Raw genomic sequence first — 20,980 nt, 5'->3', positions numbered from 1 at the left:
CTCAAACCTGATCCTAAATTTGTGTGCCTAATTAGAAACCATACCTATAGTGATGGCAGTTTTCTCCATTACCCCAATCCTTGTGGGCCTACCTCGAATGGTGTGAGGATGGGCAGTGGCAGAGGTATTTTCTTTTGAGGAGCCAAATGAGATAGAGAATAGAGGAGGTAAGGTCTACATAGAAATGGGCCATGAAGGTTTTGAGTCTATTATAGCTTTTTCTTAGAAAAAATCAATTTTTTTTTGAGGGGGGGGGGTGGTTTCGGCAAGAACCCATTTTATTACACTTCTGACCATGCCTCCAATTACTAACCATATACATAATGGTTTTAACAAAAAGTTTGGGGGCTAAGTACCCCCACCAATATATTTGGCTCGGCTCGTTGGGGATGGGATAATTTCCCCCTGAATGAATGGGGAGAGCATTCCTCGCCCTTTGGGGATGCCCACTATGTATGTATGCATGTATGTATGTACATATATATATGTTAATATTTAAATAATATAATTGAATATGTTTGAATATATTTGGATCTATTTTAATGACATTATAATTTTCTAATTATTTATATTTATTTTTTAAATCAAATAAAAAAAAAAAACAAAAGGTGACATCATAAAAAAAAGATCATGGGGAGTGAAATTCCCCACAAGGATGAGGATGGGATAACCTTGTCCCTGGCGGCGGGAATAGGGATAAGGACGGGGATGGGGAGTGGCTCCCTGTCCCTTCCCCACCACATTGCCATTTCTAGGCCAAAACATACAAACAACTTGTTGGTTGGATTGGGGCAAAAATAACCGGTATCTCAATTGACAAATTTCCAATTTTGGACCTTAGGTTTTTTGTGAAGGCCTTGGCCCACGTCCTATACATTCAGATTCCAACAGTCTATTTTCATTGTTAACATTTTGTGAATTTTGAACTTTTATTAGACCAGTTTGCCCTCACCTTTATTACATCTTCAACACTATTTTGGACTTTTTCTATCTTCTTCCTTTTGATAATTTGTTTAAGAGAGATAAATGAGAGTTGAAAGCTAGCGGTATAGCATTTACCATAAAGTTCTAAACTTGTATTTTCGGGATGTAATAAAATAGAGAGTAAAAAAGGGTCTCCTTAAAGTTCAAAATTGAAGGAATGTTAACAACGGAAAGTGTTGGAATCTAGAAAGTATAGGGTAACTCTTTGTTGCAAATGAATGATTAGCACGACCTAAGTTTCACTACCCTAAAGTATAAGGTAGTTCTATGTGTTTTTCCCAATATTTTATTTATAAGTTTGTAGCCCCAAAAGTCCAATTTGGCTCACCAAGAGAACAATGAGAGTTGAAAGCGCATAAAGTTTAAAACTTGTATTTTGGGGATGGGAAAATCTATGATGTGGAAAAGATATGGTATGGGAAGAGTTTTGACCAATCAAAACCCACCCATAAATTTTGATAAATAACACCCGATTGGCTACCACGTTTATGATTCCAGTTGATTGGTCAGAAAATTTTCAGATATCATGTTTTTTTATATATCATAGTCGAACCCTTTGGGGATATAATAAAAGAAAGGGTAAAAGGGTCTCCTAAAAGATCAAAATTGATGGAATGCTAACTACAGAAGCAATAACTCTTTATTGCAAATGAACGTTTAGCGACCCAAGTGTCACTACCCCTAAGGTACAAAGTAGTTCTCAGTATTTCCCCCAATATTTTGTTTATAAGTTCATAGGCCCAAATCATCGTAGTATATAGACCTCTTCATGGGCCAGGCTTAAACCCTTATTAACAAAAAATGTTCATGCCCATGACCGAGCCCTTGCCTTACTATCAAGCTTATTATTGAGCTCGACCATTGGCTCAAGTTTGGGCCCGCCCAAGTTGCATCCGACATCCCTATTTATATAAAACCCCACCATGTCAAAAGATGCTATAAGAGCCTTTGATGTGAACATATCCAACCTGAATCTCTTAATCCATGATGGACAAGCCAAGGCCAATTTCCCTACCAAAATACCCCTCCTGTCACAATGAGCCAAAACCCAACACCTTCTCTATCCTTAGAAACCAGTGTTTTGAAACCATTGTTGATCCATCGGTTAAACTGTTTGACTCATTATTTGGTCATGATTTCAACCTAGCTTAACCTAAGTATTTGAAAACCCTTGACTTGATTTGCAACTCGTTTAACCAGGCAGTTGAATCAATGCCCTGCTTGACCTTGTTAGCTGGTCATGAGTTACAAATTAAAAGAAAACTTCTATAAGCCATAATTTTGCATTCAATGTATAAAGGTGCCAATTGGTTCCTTGGTAAGGCCTCTTATTGATTGTAGATTTGTAGTGGAGGCTTGGGATCAAATCTTACTTGCACTAGGGTTCACGATCTATTTGTTGTTGTAAATTGCTAAATACACTTTAGCCCAGTATTTTTTTTTTCCAAAAGAACAACTTTTTATGCCCTGAAATCTGAACGTTTAGCTTTCTAAATAATAATAATAATAATAATAATAATAATAATAATAATAAAACTATAATAAAAAATATGGTCATTTAGTAAAACACCCCCTATAGTTTCATGGATTTATTAAAACCTACCCTATAGTTTGTGTTCTACTAATGCCCATCTGACTAAATTTAACCAAAAGAAAATAGAAACAAAAATATCACGTTTGCTCCTAATAAGACGTGTAACCACTCTATTTGGTTTCATTTGGTCAATTTTGTTTTCTGTGCAAAGAAGTGTAAGGGGTAACTTTGGAATAAACAATCATAACCCATGCTCTTGAACATTTTCCATTCAGTTTAGGTGATCATGTTACTATTTTTAAATTGCAAAGCAAACACTTTTTAGTAAAAGTCGATTAAGCAAATAGATTACAAACAATAAGGGTATTTAGTAAAATGAAGACTATAAGGTAGGTTTAAATAAATTCAAAATTAGAAGGGGGTGGTCTAGTAAATGGCTCTAAACAATATAAACTAGACCAGACAATATATATATGATGCCTATGGATCAACCCTATTGGACCCAAATGATTGAATCGATGGCCCATGATTGAGTTCACATCGTCTGTTCCCTTTGACAAGAAATTTAGACCAATAGCAATCTGCCACATCATTTAAAAAAAAACACTTTAATTTTGAAATGGGAAAACAGGCTGGTGGGTGTGGTAGATTGATATTCATCTTCCACATAGACACTTTTTAATGCCACATCAGCACACTATTGCTAGCAACAGTAGAAAAACAAAACACAAAAAGTTATTTTATTAGGAAAAATGGTTAATCAAACACAAGAGTTTTATTAGAAAATGGATTTTTGACATCAAAACAAAGATAGTATGTAGGCAGGTTAGAGCAAATTGTTCGTACAATCTAAGACTAAGAGTCCGCACATCCTGAGGACTCATGGACACGATTCGTCGTTGAAATCACTAAGGAATCCACATTTTTGTTCGTGTGATTATAAGTTTTTAAGTAGCTTCTATATAAAGATGTTCAAGTAGTTCACCGTTCAATGTTACACTCTTCTTTAGTTCTTCTATATATATTTTAGGTAGAGCAGAGTTTCATTACTCACGTAGGATGGTAGGAGACTTTATTCACAGTCAAAAACTCAACTCTCAACTCTTCTTCAGTTCTTCTATATATATTTAGAGTAGAGTAGTTCATTACACTAAATCTAATATTGAATTGGTGTCTTTCACTACTTCAAGAATGACGAACATCAGTTTAGGTGTACGTCGTTTTCCTGTGACCTTTAGATTCTTGCCATTAGTGTAGGAGCTCATCGTATGCTATTTAAGAAGAAGGTTTTCGGTGGAAGCATCCCTTCGAACATCATCGATTCTTATGATGTCTACGATGCAGAGCCGTGGAATCTCCTTAGAGCTAATAAACTGGTAATGGTCGGTGTGAACCAAGAAGGTAAAAAGTGCAATGAAGCTCTATATTTCTTTGTTTCGTTGAAAATGAAGTGCATGAATGGATGTAGACTTGATCATCAAGTCGGTGACAGATTCTGGAAGGCTAGTTCCGGGGACTCCTATGTTAAGAATGTCAGGGGGAAGGTAGTGGATCTCACCAAAAGTTTAGTGTATTATTAATACAGATCCTGCAAAGATGCTTCAAAGACAAATTGGATTATGCATGAATTTTCATTTTCAAATCGTTTTGGATAAGATAAATAGGTTTTTGATCATTAGTTCTTACTTGTTTACTTGTTTTCTTTTTCTTATTGTGTTGTTTCATTTGTTCCTTAAAATGTCCCTTTTGTACATCTTATTCTACTAATTACTTCTTTACTTGATTTTTTTGCTTATTGTGTGGTTTCATTTGTTCTTGCTCTCTACATCTTATTCTAATTCTGGGTTTTTGGTCTAATCAATGGGTACTCTGCAAGACCACTAAAACTAGAAAATTATCTTATCATTCTGATCAGAACCGGAATAGTTACAATATAATGGGTAATGCTAGCCAAAGTTACCCACCAGTTTTTGACCCAATGGCTTCTCAAATTAGTAATTGCTCATCTTATCCATGCCCACTAATTGCGGACCCAATGGCTTCTCAATTTAGTGACTTCTCATCTTATCCATGCCCATCAATTGCTTATCTAATGGTTTTTGACATCAGTAATGCCAAGGAGCATTACCCATGCTTATCAAATGTTTTTGAGATGCAAACTTCTTCTATTGTTAATAATTTTTAAGGTTACTCATGTTTGTATAGAGGTTTATTGAATCTTAACACCATAGTTCCTAACAATATTCAAGAACCCAGCTATTCAACGTCACAAGGAACACTACTGAATATCTACTATCCTGTAACAGTTCATCAATTTCAAGAATCATCACATCACTTGGATGCATTTGGAAATCTCTCACTATAATAAAAAAACTTTTCGTGACGTTTCATAAATGTCACCACTAGAATCTAAGGAAACGTCACCAAAAGGTTTTTGTGACGTTTACATCATTGCTATGATTGTGAATGTCGTTAAAAGCTTTGGAGACGATTATATTTGATTTCACGACATTTAGCAATTGTCACTAAACCTTTTACAAAGATCACATAATTCTTACAATGACGTCATTTAAATTTCTTTTGGTGATACTTGGCAAACGTAACTAAAAATATTTTTTAGTGACATTTATTAAATGTGATCAATAAAATTATTTTTTACGACATTGCATAAATGTCACCAAATAAATACTTTTAATGACACTTTATAAGTGTCACAAAAAATAAATTTTGGGGACATTTACCTAATGGCACTAAAAGGATAAATTTGAGGACATAAATATTTATGTTGACGTTTGGAAAAGTGTCACAAAAATTACTTTTAGGGACGTTTATTAATAGCTATTGCTAAAAGATTACACTAAGTTTTAATGGAATTTATTAATAAACATCACTAAAAAATTAAAATGGTCTCTTCAACCATCCTTGCCACCATAAAACCAATAATCCAATAAGGTCTAAATGAACTTGTTCTCAAATATGATATATTTTATTAATTCATACACATGAAACAATTAAATAGTAGAGATGCATTAAACAGTAAAATTCAATATTAAAAAAAATATAATGTACATTTACCATCAAACTGTTATTTACATTTTGAAATAAATAAAGTTAAAATAACACAATAAAACTCTCATTAGAAGAGGGTCTTCATCTTTCCCTTTTCTTTCCTCTTTCCCTTCCCATTTTCTATTACATGCACTTGAGATGAATCTATTATGTGAGTGAGCATCTGTTGTAAAAGGCAAAATTAATATAAAATAAAATTATTTATATGATAACAGATGTAAATAAATAAGAAATAAAATCAAACTTGCAAAAACTTACTGGGCTTGTTAGTGGTTCTTCAATAGTATGATTGACAATATCTACATGCTGAATTATACTGCCTATTGTTCCATGGTCACTCTGCACATGAAAATGATAAAAAAATTTACAATCAAAATCTATACTATTTATAAAAGAACGAATCCATCTCTTTTCTGGACTTTTCATTAGACTTCTTCTACCCTGTGTGTCTAGCATATGGCGAGTATATGTAGGGTATATTTGTCATTTCCTATCATTACTCAATAGAAACCGAAAGACCTGTCTCCCACAACCTTTGACTGTCTTTCATAACATGCAAGAATTCATCTCGCACAAACTCCAGAAATAATGCCATCTCTCCCACAAACTCGAAGGTTTCTATCCCACAAGAGCATCTTCTCTCCCATAAAGTCCAACAACATCATCCATGTCTCGATTTGGTTGGTTGCTTTCTTGGGTCACAATTGTGGAAGAACATCTTTCAATTACATTTGAACATCTATAAATGAAGGTTCATAATTCCCTTCAGCTATGTACAAGTCTAAGAGAGAAATTGAAGCAGTGAATATTCGAAAAGCAGAACAACTAGAGGGTTGATTATTAAAAGACGAGAGCAATCGCATGTAATCCCCTGTTTTCAATTTTGGTGTGGGTTCATCTAATCACTCGTACAAATTCTTTAATGTGATTTGATTCATTGAAAATTGTTGGTTTCAAACCGGTGTCTGAATTCACAACTTTAACCCATCAAAAATTAAAGTTATGTGATTTAATTCATTTCAAATGATGGTTTGAAACCAATGTCTGAATTCACAACTTCAAGCAATCGGGTGTAAAAATTTTAGTGTCACCCATTTGCTTGAAATCAGAACTACTCTTGTAAAATTTTATTGTTTTTTATTTAATCATTTTGTTTTTTTTTTTATGCTTTTCATTAATTTTTTTGAAGTTATGTGATTTGATTCATTTTAAATGCTAGTTTGAAACCAATGTTTGAATTCACAACTTCCGGCCATTAGATGTAAAAATTTTATTGTCATCCAATTGCTTGAAATCAGGACAATTCTTATCAAACGTTATTGCTTTTGATCTAATCATTTTGTTTTTTATGCTTTTCATTAATTTTTTATTAATTTTATTTTAGCATGATCTTGAAGTATACCATTTTCTTTCCTCTCTATTGTTTGTAGTTGTATATTGTTTGTTTCCTCTCTACAATAATGAAATTACAGTTAACGTTTCAACTTATTTTTGGTATTTCATTTAGCACACAGATGACAACACTTAATGAGATGAGTATTTCCTTCAAGAATGTACTTAACGAGTTGTGCTCCAAATTGCGCATGTTAACTCCCATATTCTTAGTTGAAGAAGTTGGAAAGGGTTTCAAGGCCTCTGTTCTTATAACAATCGGAGCCAACAATTGGAAATTTTATGGAAAGAGATCTATTTCTAAAAAGGAGACGGAACAAGATGCAACTAGGGAGGTGGTCAAAAAATAGTAGAATACTTTAACATTAAAATAGAGGATGTGAATTATTATGACTTACATTACTATATACATAAATGCTCAAAATTGGAAATGTACATTGACGATTTGAAATCGGAGCTACTAAAATTAAAAAATAGGCTTAATGAGACCAGAGTTGTGAAAAATGAATGCACTGATGATGAAAAACCAGAAAAAGATGAAGAATATGGTGTAGAGGGGATTTAGTTTATCTTGTGTTTAGTTTATAGATGATGTTAAAGTGAATGGTAGTAATAATGCTTGTTTTTAGTGTTATGTTTTAAGTTTTATTAACAAGATTGTTTATGTTTTGGGACAATTTATAATAGATTTCCATGTAGAAGGTTGTTCATGTTATTTTTATATAAAGTATAAATGTTATCTTCAGTTGTTGTTATTCTTTCTTTAATGTTGTGTTCTCTCAACACATTGTGCATGGGCATTGTTCCAAAACTGTATCATGTTCAAAAACAGAAGAGACACAATTTTGGCGGATTGAAAACCTTAACCACATAACAGAATAAAATTCAGGAGTAATTGGGCACGAGGATCCTCAAAAAACTGAAATTCTATTTCTACTTCATGAACTGAAATTAGGTAAAGCAATTTCGACTGATGTATATAGAGGTTGATGGGGTCAAGGAGATTCATAGTTGGCAACATCTTGGATGAGATGCAACAGAGCAGGTGCTGGATACATGGGCAAACTCTAACATAAATGGTCAAGCTAGGGTAGTGGAAGCTGTGACAGAAATGAAATTGTTATCCTGAAACGTTAGGGGGTCTGAGAGACAGGAGGGAGTTAGTAAGCAGTGTGGTGAGACTCAGAGGAGAAAAGATAGCTAGAATAATATGGAACTGTCTTCCATTTGCCATTTTCTAGAATGCATGGAAGGAAAGGAATACAACATTTTAGTGAAGTTAAAAAATGGAAGCTGGACAAAATGGCGGTGGTTGTTGCATACTGGGTTTTGATATTGCTTGAGTTTTCTCAGGTCAATAGAGTAGACTTGGGAGAAAGCTTATGGGAGGTAATGGGATTTCAAAATTATGATATGGATAATTGAAAATATGTTGTTTTTGTTAGGTGTTACTTTTAACACCTATCCAGATTTTACTTTATTTTCATTTAATGAAATTTACTTTTACTTATAAAAAAACATAATTTTATTAAATGAATGATACAACTAAACTTAGGTGTGAAGGCAACACCTTCATGCATCTTAACTATAAACTCAAGGACAACATTTAAATTTTTGATAATGTCCCAGAACCTGTCTCCAAACTCTTTTATGCTCGTTTGAGCTAAATTAGGTAGAACCAGCACCGAATCCATAACCATTTTACCTATATTAGCCATGATTCTTTCAATCCTCTTAGATTTCTTTAAACATTGTCGTTTTCTCTCCTTCCATATTCCCAAATAAACGGCAATAGGGATGCAACTCCAATAGATTTTGGCTTTTTTTTTTTTATTTTATTCTTTGAATTTTCTGCAACTTGAGGAAAAAAAAAAAAGAAAAAACCTCTTTTGGAGTAATGAACATTTACTTCATGCATACACCAATATATATCGTAAAATGTTGATGCCATAAATTATTAAAGGTCATTTCACAAATTTTACAACATACCTTTTGAAAATATTTTAGCCACTATTTGTTTCAAATTATGAATTAAGTGTAGAGAATTTACTAATTGATTGTAGGATTAACTAGAAACTAGATTATTAATATAGACCAATTTGTAGATGTCTTCTGAGAGCAACCACAATGTTCAACGAAAATTGCCAACAGTTATGTATGTATATATCCATTCCACCCCCTTCAAAGACTCTTGATAGATGAGACCAACATTTGGTAATGGCCTTTTGACCAATTTGTGGATATGTATATTCATGGGAAATGTGAATAATCCTAATAATAATACCAAAACAAAAATTGTTTAGGTGAGAGTACCTAATTTACAAATTGTTGTTTCTACTTTGTTTACCTTGTCATTTACATGAAAACAAATTAGTAGCAAAAAACTAGACTTTTCATTATAAAAGCGATAATAAAAATAATAGTTGAAATATTTTAGCATAAAAATTTTGAAAAAGAAACAAATACAACCTAAAGAAATGACAATGCCTATTATACAATTATCATTAATCAAGTCAACAGAGAACGTATGCAGCCAAGGTATAGTACAACAATATTCCATCCTCCCTCACTCGACAAGTAGAACCTACCACTTCAACTTTCCTCTTTCTCCCATAGTATTAGGCCTTTAAGGTGAAATTTTCAAATTCTTCCACCTCATAATTATCTATTTTTTTCCTGTTTTTAGCGTCAAATAGATGTGAAAATCTATCACAATAGAAAGTTTGAAAAATAAAATCACTAAATAAATAAAAATTTATAAGTTGGGAAAAAGTGAAGGACCTTTTAATTATCGAGGTACATGATTGGAGATATGAATGCATAATTGCCCAAGCTTAGACCCGATTCGGATTACAAGTTTGAGGTATTATAGGAAATGCATTATGGAAAATAATATTGTAATATGTCTAGGTGAAAGTCAAAGACTTTAATGCAAGGGGTATGTTGAGGGATTGATGTTTCAGTTTTTATTTTGTTTTATTTTTTTGATAGGTAAAGAAATATTTCATTAATAATTAACTAAAATGTGTACAGTATGGCAATCCAAAGGAGGCACGAGATGCAACCTAAGGTACAATTCAACTTACAATTGAGCCCAAAATTTGGATTTCTTAGAACCCCCTTGCTTAGCTAAAGAATTGCTTGGAAGAGATTGATAGTTGATAATTAGTATAAGTAGATATGATACCCGTACATTTCATACTTCAATATAGAACCAAAAGAAGAAAAGATCTCACCATTATATTTATTGATTTATATTTCTGAAGCCTAAAAGCCAATTTGTTTTCAATTACATGCACAAATATTTATAACCCTAGCGTATTCAGAAAGTGGCAGATTGTTCTTTAGATTCTACATAGCTTTCTACACCCTATAAAAATGACCCAAATGTAACTGCCCCCAAGACTAGCAATAGCATTGTCAGTCCCAAAAAGTTAAGCCAAATAACTTCATCATTAGATGTATCAACTGAAGCATCCTCTGCAATTTTGATGTCTGGCCTATCAAACAAGGCCTGTGTCTACTTTTATTTCAAAGAAAGCTTCTTTGGTCCTCATGGTTGCATATCTCTACAGTGTCACTGCATCCAAATACATAACATAGGACCTAAATTTATAGGACTTTGTTTCACCAGAACCCAATATGCCTTCATCATTGTCATCATCATTAGGTGGTATCTGAACCCAAGAATCTAAAACCTCAAGCTGATTTTTAGGTACCAGATTGTTCACAATTACCTAGTCCTTGATGAATTCATTAGCAAGAAATTTCATAGTTCTCTCAAATTGAAACCTCCAATCAGGAAGAGATTTTTGCTAGCCATTATCAAATATCAACTATCAATCTCTCCACATTCAACTGTTTAGAGAGTTGTACCCCTTGCAGAACTGCTTGGGGGAAAGACGGAATCCCCTGGTCCAATCAGGTTTGAGAACAATGCACATATATTCCCCCCTCCATGCCTTATAACACCCCCTATACCTGAAGGTCATGGGCTGCCAAGACTGTTGCCATCATAGTTAATTTCAGGAATCCTTCTTCTGGAGGAGCCCATTCTGGATTAGGCTTGGCTTTAGTGTGTGAGGAAAGTACCACTTGCCTCCCAATTCCTCCATATATCATCAAAGGAGAATGGGGAAAACCGCTTCAAGGTTTTAACCCAATGTATAGTCCTTGTTTTGATGTAGTTCAAAAGGGTTTATACATTTCTTTCTTTGTCATTAAAAATTCTAGAATTTCTTCCCAAATGGTCCGAATCAATGCAGCCCTAACAAACTCCACAATAATCCACCCCTCCGCTTAGACCAATTGAAGAAAGATAGGTCAAAAAGGCCACTAATTTGTGTAGTAGCTGACCACCTATACCCAAAAAGTGCAATAATCTTTTCCCACAAGCTTTCAGCCACAGGATAGGAGACAAAGAAATATTAACAACTCTCTCCACTAACTTTTCAAAGACAACACCACTTAAGGGACAAGAAAAGGTTGGGTTTTTAATATGATAAGATTGTAATTTCTGTATCTATAAACTAAATAAGGATAGTTAAAAAATAAATAGCTTATGTATCTTAAGGGGGGAGGGGAGGGGGGGGGGGGTTGACCTTGGATCAAAATTCCTATTAATGCCACTGACTTCAGTATGTGTAGTATACCAAAATAAAGTGTTATAACAGAGCTTTTACGAAGAATAAATCTAATCATATGGGATGGGGCACCAATGGCAAAGTGAAAAGCAATTGAAACTTTGGATAGAACTCTTAAAGACACTAGACATTCAATTGCTATTTGAAACTTGGATCTACTGAATGGTTTATGCAATGGAACAAGAATGGTTTGCAAGAGCTTCCAACGCAATGTCATATACACATAAATTTCTGTAGGACAACATGTCGGAAAACATGTTTTTTTTTCCCGAATACCACTCTCACAATCTGAGGATGAAGGGTTCCCATCTAAACTCAAGCGGAAACAATTTCCAATTCGTTTAAGTTTTACAATGGCAATAAATAAATTAAAGCTTAGGGCCAACAATAAAACTATACGTTGCATTGTCAAGAGAAATATCATCTTCAACAATAAAACTATTCATCAAAATTGAATAATCAAATAAGAAGAGAGGAACTTTCACAATAAATATAGTGTACAAAGAAATTTTAACCACAAATATCATCTAAATGCAGTCTAAAGACATATGTAAGTTTTATTCTTGTTTTTGCAAATATAACAACTAATGCCACTAATTTCTGATCTACATTTCTCTTAGTAGATATTTCTGCTATGTAGGGTTCAACTATGATATAAAAAAGATATGACATCCCAAAGACTACTGACCAATGAATCAGAATCATAAACGCGGTAGCAAATATGGTATTATTTATCACAGGCATGAATTTTATGCAAATAAGGTGTTAGTCTCAATATTTTATGCAAAAGGCAGAATTACTCAATTAAAAAATTAAGGGGTAATTTGAGTTGAGTCCCCCTCAGAATTCCTATGTGATCTTACGGTTTGGGGTCAGAGTAAAAGAGAATTGAGAGCGGACTATGAACAATAAACTGACTATTGATTGAGATGATCGACCTGACTTAACTTTAATGGGATTGAAGAGGAGAGAGACGGTTGAGCGGAGTAGCACCTTATTCAAATAACAAAAGAAGATTTGACTTTTTTTTTTCTGACACGACACACATATAAAGACAAAATTGTATATTTGTATAAAGCCAAAGAGAAGAATGGGCAAGATGGGTTAAATCGGTTTCGATTTGAAAGTTGACAAAATCAAATTGAATCGAATCAGTTTGATCGGTTTTTAGCATTTTGTTAACAGCCTAACCCTACTAGGGGGATGTTGGATTTCCTCGTAGCTTTCATTTGACCATTGGATGAGAATCAGAATCAGTAATATAATAGGGTGGAATCAATTGAATATAAACAATTCATATAAACGTGGATAGCAATGCTAACAGCAAACAAAACACTGGTCAGCAATAAGTACCAATCGGGTTTCGTGTCAAAATGTTGTGTTGGTGTTTTGACATGAAATGCTATTGCCTCTCTAGCCTGAAATGGCAGAGTTGGATCTGCTCCTTGCAAATTGCACCCCTCACACGGACTTCACAGCATGTTCTGGTCGCATGTCAGGAACATTTCTATAATTGTATTTAATATTTCATGAGGAGATGTTCTCAATACATAATAGGATGTGGCTGTGAGATCGGTGTAAGAAGTGTTATGTGAGTAATAGGTCCCAATTGAAAATCACAATGGTAACAAACACAACCTAACTAAATCAATCGGTTTGATGGCACAATTGTTTGGGTTGATGGGTTCCTATCTTTGACCTAATCAATGATTTTTTACGACCACAGTGGGTTATGGGTTGGACCAACCATTATTGTGATTGGGTGACCAGTGCATTGGATGGTTGAACCCTAATTGTCTAGGTCAACGACAGGCTGAAAATATCGATAAATTTCGCCCTTTAGTGGAATTCAATTTATTCTTTTATGGGTAAGGGTCAGTCACTTTGCTTTTTGCAGAATTGGAAAGAAAGCAGAACTCGAACTCAGATCGAGTTCCAATACCATATCCGGCATTCTCCATGCATTATATTTCCAACAGATCCTAACCAGCCCGACCCGAACCCGACATACTTGAAGTTCTTTGCAACCAGACTTACAGCAATACGGCCCTGCGCTCCATGTGTGTCAGGATCTGCTACACTAAGAGACTGAAGTTCCATGTCTGTAATAAATTTACAGGCTGCAGGCCCCATGTATTTAAATACTGACGCGGAACCTGTATCATGATCGCTTCTATCGGGGCAAACCTGTGCCCACACGGCCACACCGATCGTTTCACAGCTCGCTTAACAGCTTATCATTGGTTCTACAGCCTCAACCCGCGTTCAGCTACACCTTGCACCTTGCGAGAGCTAACGATAAGTGCAGCATGTGTGGGCTCGTTTTATCAAACCGACTTAGATGGCATTTAAAGGAGCGAATCCTCCTTTTTCATTGTTGATCCAGGCATCCAGCTGCAAGCCTGCATCTGTGGGTCTCAATTGTCAATCCTTTAAAAAGCGTGGATCTCCAGTTGAGGAGATTTTTTTTTTTTTTGTTTTCGAAGCAGTTGAGAAGAATTAAAGAATGGGGAATCTCGTCACGTAAATTAGCCGAAGCAAATAGACCCGATACGACACGTCAGCCTCTCATTCTCCGAGCTGATCCTCCGATACAATCAATTAATAGAAGTTGCGAGGCTATTATTTTATGATTTGTGTTAGTGGGTAAGAAAGTGAACAACGTAAAAGGGGGTGGAGGAGGTTGTGCATAGCTAGCCTTTCTTCTTTTCTTTCCGTCTCATTATTCTCTTCTGGATTTCCTTCTAGTTGCAGGAAAGAAGACTTCGGCAGCTCCAACAAAAATGCTTTACTTCACCTACTCACCACCCTACTTCCCTTTAAAAGCTCTGGGACATCTCATGCTCCAAATCATACCAGTGGAAATCATCAAAGAGTGTTGATCAGAAGAGAAAGGAAAAAGAAAAGAAGAAACCACAGCAGCACAATATGGGTTTTCTGGGAACAATTGCAAGGCATCTTGATGCACTAATTGGGTATGTTTCTTTCATCCACAATACACGTATAAAGTAAAGAAAATATATTTCATGGGATATGTTTTAACACAATTTCATCTTGATTTGTGAACCAGGCCGGGTGTGATGCTCCTCTTTCCTTTGTAAGTCACCAACATTATAGTTGTAGTTATGGAAATTCTTCATTCCCCACCCCTTGTTCATAAAACGATGAGTTTTAATTCTTTGATCCAATGATCAGATATGCATCAATGCGAGCGATAGAAAGCCCAACAACTGTAGATGATCAGCAGTGGCTAACATACTGGATTTTGTACTCTTTCATCACACTTTTTGAGCTCTCTTGTTGGAAAATCCTAGCATGGTAAATGGTGATATAGTGCACGCAATACATGAATATGATGTTTTTATCTTGTAAGACTTGGTTACAATTTGGCAAGATATTGCACTGCAGGTTCCCCCTTTGGCCATATATCAAGCTTGTATTCTGTTTGTGGCTGGTGCTACCAGTCTTTAATGGTGCAGCTTATATCTATGAGAATTTGGTGAGGAAGCTTGCAAATAGGATTTGGGGTGAAGTCAGCTCGAATTATCCGGAGGGGCAACGGAGAGCTCTCCAGATGATGAGCCCGAATGCTAGGCAGGCGGTTGAGCGGTTTATTCAGAAACATGGCTCTGAAGCCTTTGAGAGGGTCATGAAAGCGGTATGAGATCCAATCATTTCCATGGGCATTGGCAGTAGATAATAGAATAAAAATTGCTTGATTTAATCTTACAATTCACAAAAACACCAAGGCACATTGTTTTCTTTCTCTTCTTTCCTTCTGTTGAATTTCCAGGAGGTGATGAAATCTTACTTTACATGTTTGCAGGCTGAAAAGGAAGCAAAGAAATACTAAGGATATATCAAGCTTCTTTGAAGCAGCGTTTCCACTTCTACCCAATTTATGATACAAATATTCTGATGCTTGTAATAATAGAAATCATTAAATGAACAGTATTCTTAAATTATCTAAGGGATTCTCCAAAAGAATGTACATGTGGCATCTTGACCCCTTTTCATGGCAGAAGAATAATGCTCTCTTTTAATGGGAAAATTTTCTTTATATCCAAAATTCCTAGAACACGATCGATTTGCCTGTGCTCCACATCTTACAAGTGAATCAAAGGAATTATCAGAATGACCATGCATTGTTCAATATACCTGCAAATGTGAAAAGCACATCAACAATGGAGACATCTAAATGGCCTCATCAAACTCCATTTTTTTGGTTAGAAAGAAATGAATAAAATCATACACTTGACCTACAGATTCATCAAAGATGTTGCGGTTCAGCCATTTGAAATGAGTCTCATAGGAATTACATGTTATGTACACATTGTCACTCAATTCCGATGTGCTTTGGGCCTTTGGTATGAAGTGAATCTTCATTCTATTTGACTGCCATGCCCAATAATCGTTCAGAACAAATCTAGGTTGTCTCAGATTGGTGATGGCTCATACTGACCCATATACCTTGATTGATGACAAAGGATGTCAACCAATAATTCAAGATTAGCAAAAAAAAAAAAAACAATAATTCTGAAGATAGATTCTGTTCCAATTAAGTTAGTACCCACATCATTGGCATAAAAATGCAGTGCAGAATGCAGATTCTTGGTCCCAATATGAGAGAAAATTCTTCAGAACCAGAAATGACCAATGGTTAGATTACTTATGCAAATTGAATCCATGTGCATGGAAAAAATTAGAAGCTTTTTAAGTATGAATTGCATCTAACCATCTATCTATGCCTTTTCCTAGCACATGAGACAGGTTAGAGCTACTGATTTTCAACATCTGATTGCATGCATATGGCAGTCTCAACTTACACATCTACAAGAGCATAAATAGCATTCAGATTTTACAACTGACAAGCTCTTCATGACCTTCTAAAAGTGCTTTTCCTGTACCATTTTGGAATTAAATACCATGACAATTACTAATTGCTATAAATTGGCCCTACTTCAAAGATTTCCTTTCCATACCCTTTGACGTTATACTTGATATAACTTGAAATCAAGCTCCTATACAGTACCAAATTAACAATGGACTAAATGTTCAGGCAATGTCCTATAAGATTCTGACAGGCGTGTCATAAGTGATGGGAATACATCTTCCTAGCTCTTTAGTATGAGAACATGTCTTTTTTCTTTTGATAACGGAAACCATTATATAAGGAAGAGGAGCTTCCTTCAAGATAAAGGGAAGTACAGTATGGAAGAATACAGGACAAACATAAACAACAAACAGAAGCTTCCCCTGTACAGAAGAAGGAAGAGTCAAAGATTAATCTATCCTGGCGATCCATAAAATGAATGGGTTTACAACCAGAAAACCCCTCTAGAATAAACAACCAATGGCAAGGAATACCTTCAACCTTTCCAATAATAACCTCCATATACTTTTCCCCTTGATAATTCTTTGGTTCATCTCCTTCCATACACTCTTAACACATTTCAAATGTAACAGATTCCTCAAAATCCTTCCCTAGGTGCTAAAATGTTCCACCTTCCAAGAAGCCATCAGCATAGACAGATTTCAGGAGTAATCTGTTCCCACTTAAACGGAAATGCTTGTAGTGGTAAAATCACAGGCTGATAAGCATGAGAACACAAGTTTGAGTCTGAGGTAGGCCACTGTGTGCAAAGCAAAAAATGTTAGGTTAGGTTCATATCCAGTCCACCCCTCCCAAGACCCCAGATAGCAGGGACCAACAATGGCCTTTACCCATCTCACTTTAAGAGCATCAAAAGTGTTCTCGGATTGCATAAGTGATGTAACAATGGATCAGCAATCTTCCTCATGCACACAGGCTACAGACATTTGCAATGGCCATTCCTTTTTTTCTTAGATAGTTTATGGTTAAGCATTTTGTTTAGAATACCAGTCTAGGTGAAAGAAGAGATCTTTTTAGGCATTAGCTCTCCAAATCCACCTCCACCGAAAAGAATACCAAGCTATCCCAGAAAATATTCATAAAATAAAGTATCGGTGAGTGTCTCAGAGCTATCCGCTTTCTAATTCCTAGCAATTTCAAGCAAGGATATTAGCCACTCCACCTCCCAATCATTTACATTGCACTGCAAGCATGGCACCTAATTTATGTTACCACCCACTTCATATTTCTCCATGATTGTGGCATTCTGATTTTATGCTAAGAAAAACATGTCTGGGTGAACCACATTCAATGAATGTACAAATGAAAAACTGATAGATATCTCCTCAATACAATTATTATTATTATTTTTTGGATAACAGATTTATTCATCTATCAACTCATACCTATTATGCATTGTCAATGGCAGATCTGCTACTTGAGACTTTTTATTATTAAATTTTATTTTCCTCTGTTATTAGCAATACAACTTTGAATTCTTTGAAAATAGAAGTCAAAACAGAGTTGGTGATTGAAATTCAATTTCAAAGTCAAGTTCCAATTCTCTGAAGTGCATTCAAAATGTCTGAAATAGATTTTGTGGTCCCCATGGTTTGCAATTTTGATATTGATGGATGTTTTGCCACAAGTGATCTATGGAAAACTTTGTTAATTTCACTAACAGATCTAGAAAATCTAGAGAAATCAAGGAAAGATTACAAAACACATGGAATTTGTTAATGAAAATGATTGTTACAAACTGTAACTGCACAATTAAGACTCAAAAAGCCATAACACAACTACATAAATCATATAAGAGAAGATTAATAGACTTAAATAGGTATACAAATTACAAAAAAGCATTTAATTCATTACCATCGAAGGATCATGTTTCCTTATTTTTCTAATATATTAACTAAATGTACAGATTTATGTTATTTATACACTTATGCTTAAAAATACAATAACCCATCAACTTTACATATATCTGTATGTTACACTAATAAGTTTATGCTTATCTTATAAATTTTCTAAAGTTAACACTTACCTTTTTCATAATATTTAATAACTGATTTATATTCATTTGTTACAGAAATAATATTTCTATAATAGGTGCAATTGCATACTAAAATGTTTATACTTTTGTCTTGTTCCCTATAAATTATTTGAATGTATAAATATATGTATATAGTTATGACTTATAAATTTATAATCACTTAGTTCTTAAAAAGTTTTTAATTATAGTTGTGCTATGGTTACAACTTACAAGCATACAATACATATATTATGTCCATACATACTCAAACAATAATTTTTTTTGTGTATATTGGTTAAGTATTTAATTTTTTACTAACATAATATTTTATGAGTCTCCACATTTTTCTTTTAAAATTCCAATGATTTTAGTGAAATTTCAGAAAGCGTCATCAATATTCTGAAATTTTGAACATTAAATGTTTAATTTATCGGAGATTTTCAAAATATTTGTAATAAATTGGTGATGTGAGAGAAAAATATACCAAAAATCTTTTGTATTGCCTACAGAGGGAAATTTTGACAAAAATTTGGCAAATTCACCAATATTGAAAAAGTTGATAGTTTCCCATTCTTCACATCAACTAGTAGACACCAACCTGCATCTTTTTCTTCTTTTCTTCTGGATCTAAACCAGCAAGAAACTTGAATGCCCTACCTTCTTCAACTTGCTTATCATGCACCTCCTTGTCACTGGCACTATCCCAATCAATAACCAAGATATGATCAAGTGCTTCCCAGAGACCTTCAAGGTTAGTAAAGTAGCTACTCACATATCTTGTTGTTGAGCTGTTAAATCTTGTATCAACTTGTACCTTTCTGCCGGCCTTCAAAAGTATGCAGCAGGCCAATATTATCACTGTAAAAATCCAAATTCCAATATTATGTTGACCTTTACAGCTTTTGCAATGTCATCTAACAAAATTCTGAAAGTTTTTTCTGGCTCCATAGGATTAACCCATTGACAATATATATGCTCCATGCCCTTGATCATGAGACAGTCCACCTTAGAAGTCTATTTCCAGATTCAATAACCCCATGGAAACTGCCAAGAAAGCTGAGAAGTCTATTTCCACCTTAGAAGTCTATTTCCATAGGATCAACCCATTGACAACATATATGCTCCATGCCCTTGATCATGATACAGTCCACCTTAGAAGTCTATTTCCAGATTCAATAACCACCACACCCCTGCCCTAAATCTAGGTCTGCAACATGGGTGCACAAAGCCAAGCAAGGATTTTGGGTTTCATGCTGGAATTTACAACTGGATGATAGAGAAAAGTTTCAACAAGTAGTACATTCCATATCAACATCTAATCATATGATTGATAGAGAATTTAATTAGTATTTTATCATAAAATTGATAAAAAATTCACTTGTGTGTTCATACAGCACTACCATTTTCTGGAGATCATGTAACAGCAAATCCCACACAATTTCATCTGCACCCAGATTACTTGATCTGTATCTGAGACCAGGCCTTGGGAACCTTACTGTCTTCCTTTTTTCCTTTCATTTTCTGACCATATACCTTCAAAGCTTTACTACCCTTAGTAATGTGGGTTTCGATCATGTGGTTTTCAAGAGTATCCACCATGATAGGCCAAACCTGCAAGGGAGCAAGGTGTGCCTGATAACCTGGAATGACATCCCTTTGCTGTCCACTGGAACTATTAGCAAGGTGTTTTCCATACTGCTCCCTTCTTTTGAATCATCAACCCTTTAATATATTGATCCCCTTCATATTGAAGAATTTTAGTCTCGGAGTTCTTTTATCATGGTATGAAAAACTCCTGTTAAGTGATTACATAGGGCAAATAGATTGAGATCCAGAGTAAGTTGACCATACCTGAGCCCAATGTACCATAAAAACCAAACCCAAATCTTCAAATCTTTCTTTCTGGTTGGTCCATCTTCCTAGACTAGTGCCAATTTTATAATTTTTGGGTTATTGGTCAAGAGTTATTTTCTAATTTGTTAGTATCTTTTTTGATAATCAACAGAATGAATTGTATTCATTATAATGGGAAACCTTGCTGTCCAAAGATGGATATCAGGTAGGTAGCATGTGCAATACAAAAGAGCAACAACCTGACCAGTCTTTCTTAAGTTGTGTTAATAACCAACTTCACAATTCCAGGTCCCGGACATCACCATTCTAAGGATTGCCTTGATGTTGCTGATTTAGCTAGGCCTTCAGCCAGCTCATTAGCACCCCTTCAAATCCATCTGATCTAATTTGTTACTATCTTAGAAATAAGGTTAATCATCTAGGATGGTCATAAATATTTTAAGTGTCTTCTTTAGAGAGAATATTGAAAGTTGAGGTTCTAATCACATCCCTTTTCATCAGCCTAACTTTCAGAGGACAAAACTTGTTTGTTTTACTTGATTTTGGTGTCATTAAATAGTCTATTGAGCTGTCTATCCAATTATACCAATATATTT

General features: G+C 34.7%; 2 protein-coding genes and 1 long non-coding RNA gene across 10 annotated transcripts in view; 1 reads left to right on the top strand and 2 right to left on the bottom strand.

The window, feature by feature from the left end:
• Positions 1 to 5,662: 5,662 nt before the first annotated feature.
• LOC148847835 (uncharacterized) lies at positions 5,663 to 14,232 on the bottom strand. Its single transcript, XR_016101307.1, has 3 exons — positions 12,976 to 14,232; positions 5,846 to 5,926; positions 5,663 to 5,750 (listed from the first exon to the last, which is right to left on the bottom strand). It is a non-coding gene; the product is annotated as an uncharacterized LOC148847835 (long non-coding RNA).
• Positions 14,233 to 14,277: 45 nt separating this feature from the next.
• Positions 14,278 to 15,592, top strand: HVA22F (HVA22-like protein F). Its single transcript, XM_088952071.1, has 5 exons — positions 14,278 to 14,597; positions 14,693 to 14,719; positions 14,818 to 14,940; positions 15,031 to 15,280; positions 15,449 to 15,592. Exons 1-5 carry the CDS (start codon positions 14,551 to 14,553, stop codon positions 15,473 to 15,475), a joined length of 474 nt encoding a protein of 157 aa, XP_088808197.1. The 5' UTR covers positions 14,278 to 14,550; the 3' UTR covers positions 15,476 to 15,592.
• The window catches only part of LOC148847833 (uncharacterized), a 29,803-nt gene continuing 24,142 nt past the window's right edge, over positions 15,320 to 20,980 (bottom strand). For 4 of the 8 annotated variants that reach the window (XM_088952070.1, XM_088952062.1, XM_088952064.1 and 1 more), the window contains 2 exons: positions 15,886 to 16,092; positions 15,320 to 15,780 (listed from right to left, as the gene is read on the bottom strand). The gene's annotated coding sequence lies outside the window, so the exon portion shown is untranslated. Of the gene's footprint in view, positions 15,781 to 15,881; positions 16,093 to 16,196; positions 16,258 to 20,980 lie in introns of all 8 variants that reach the window. The other 4 variants (XM_088952063.1, XM_088952065.1, XM_088952066.1 and 1 more) reach the window with 4 other exon arrangements.

Source organism: Nelumbo lutea, chromosome 6, assembly GCF_056320005.1.
Source record: "Nelumbo lutea isolate HS-2025 chromosome 6, American lotus-T2T, whole genome shotgun sequence".
In the NCBI taxonomy this organism is placed as follows: Eukaryota; Viridiplantae; Streptophyta; class Magnoliopsida; order Proteales; family Nelumbonaceae; genus Nelumbo; species Nelumbo lutea.
This window is presented reverse-complemented; position numbering and strand designations above follow the sequence as displayed.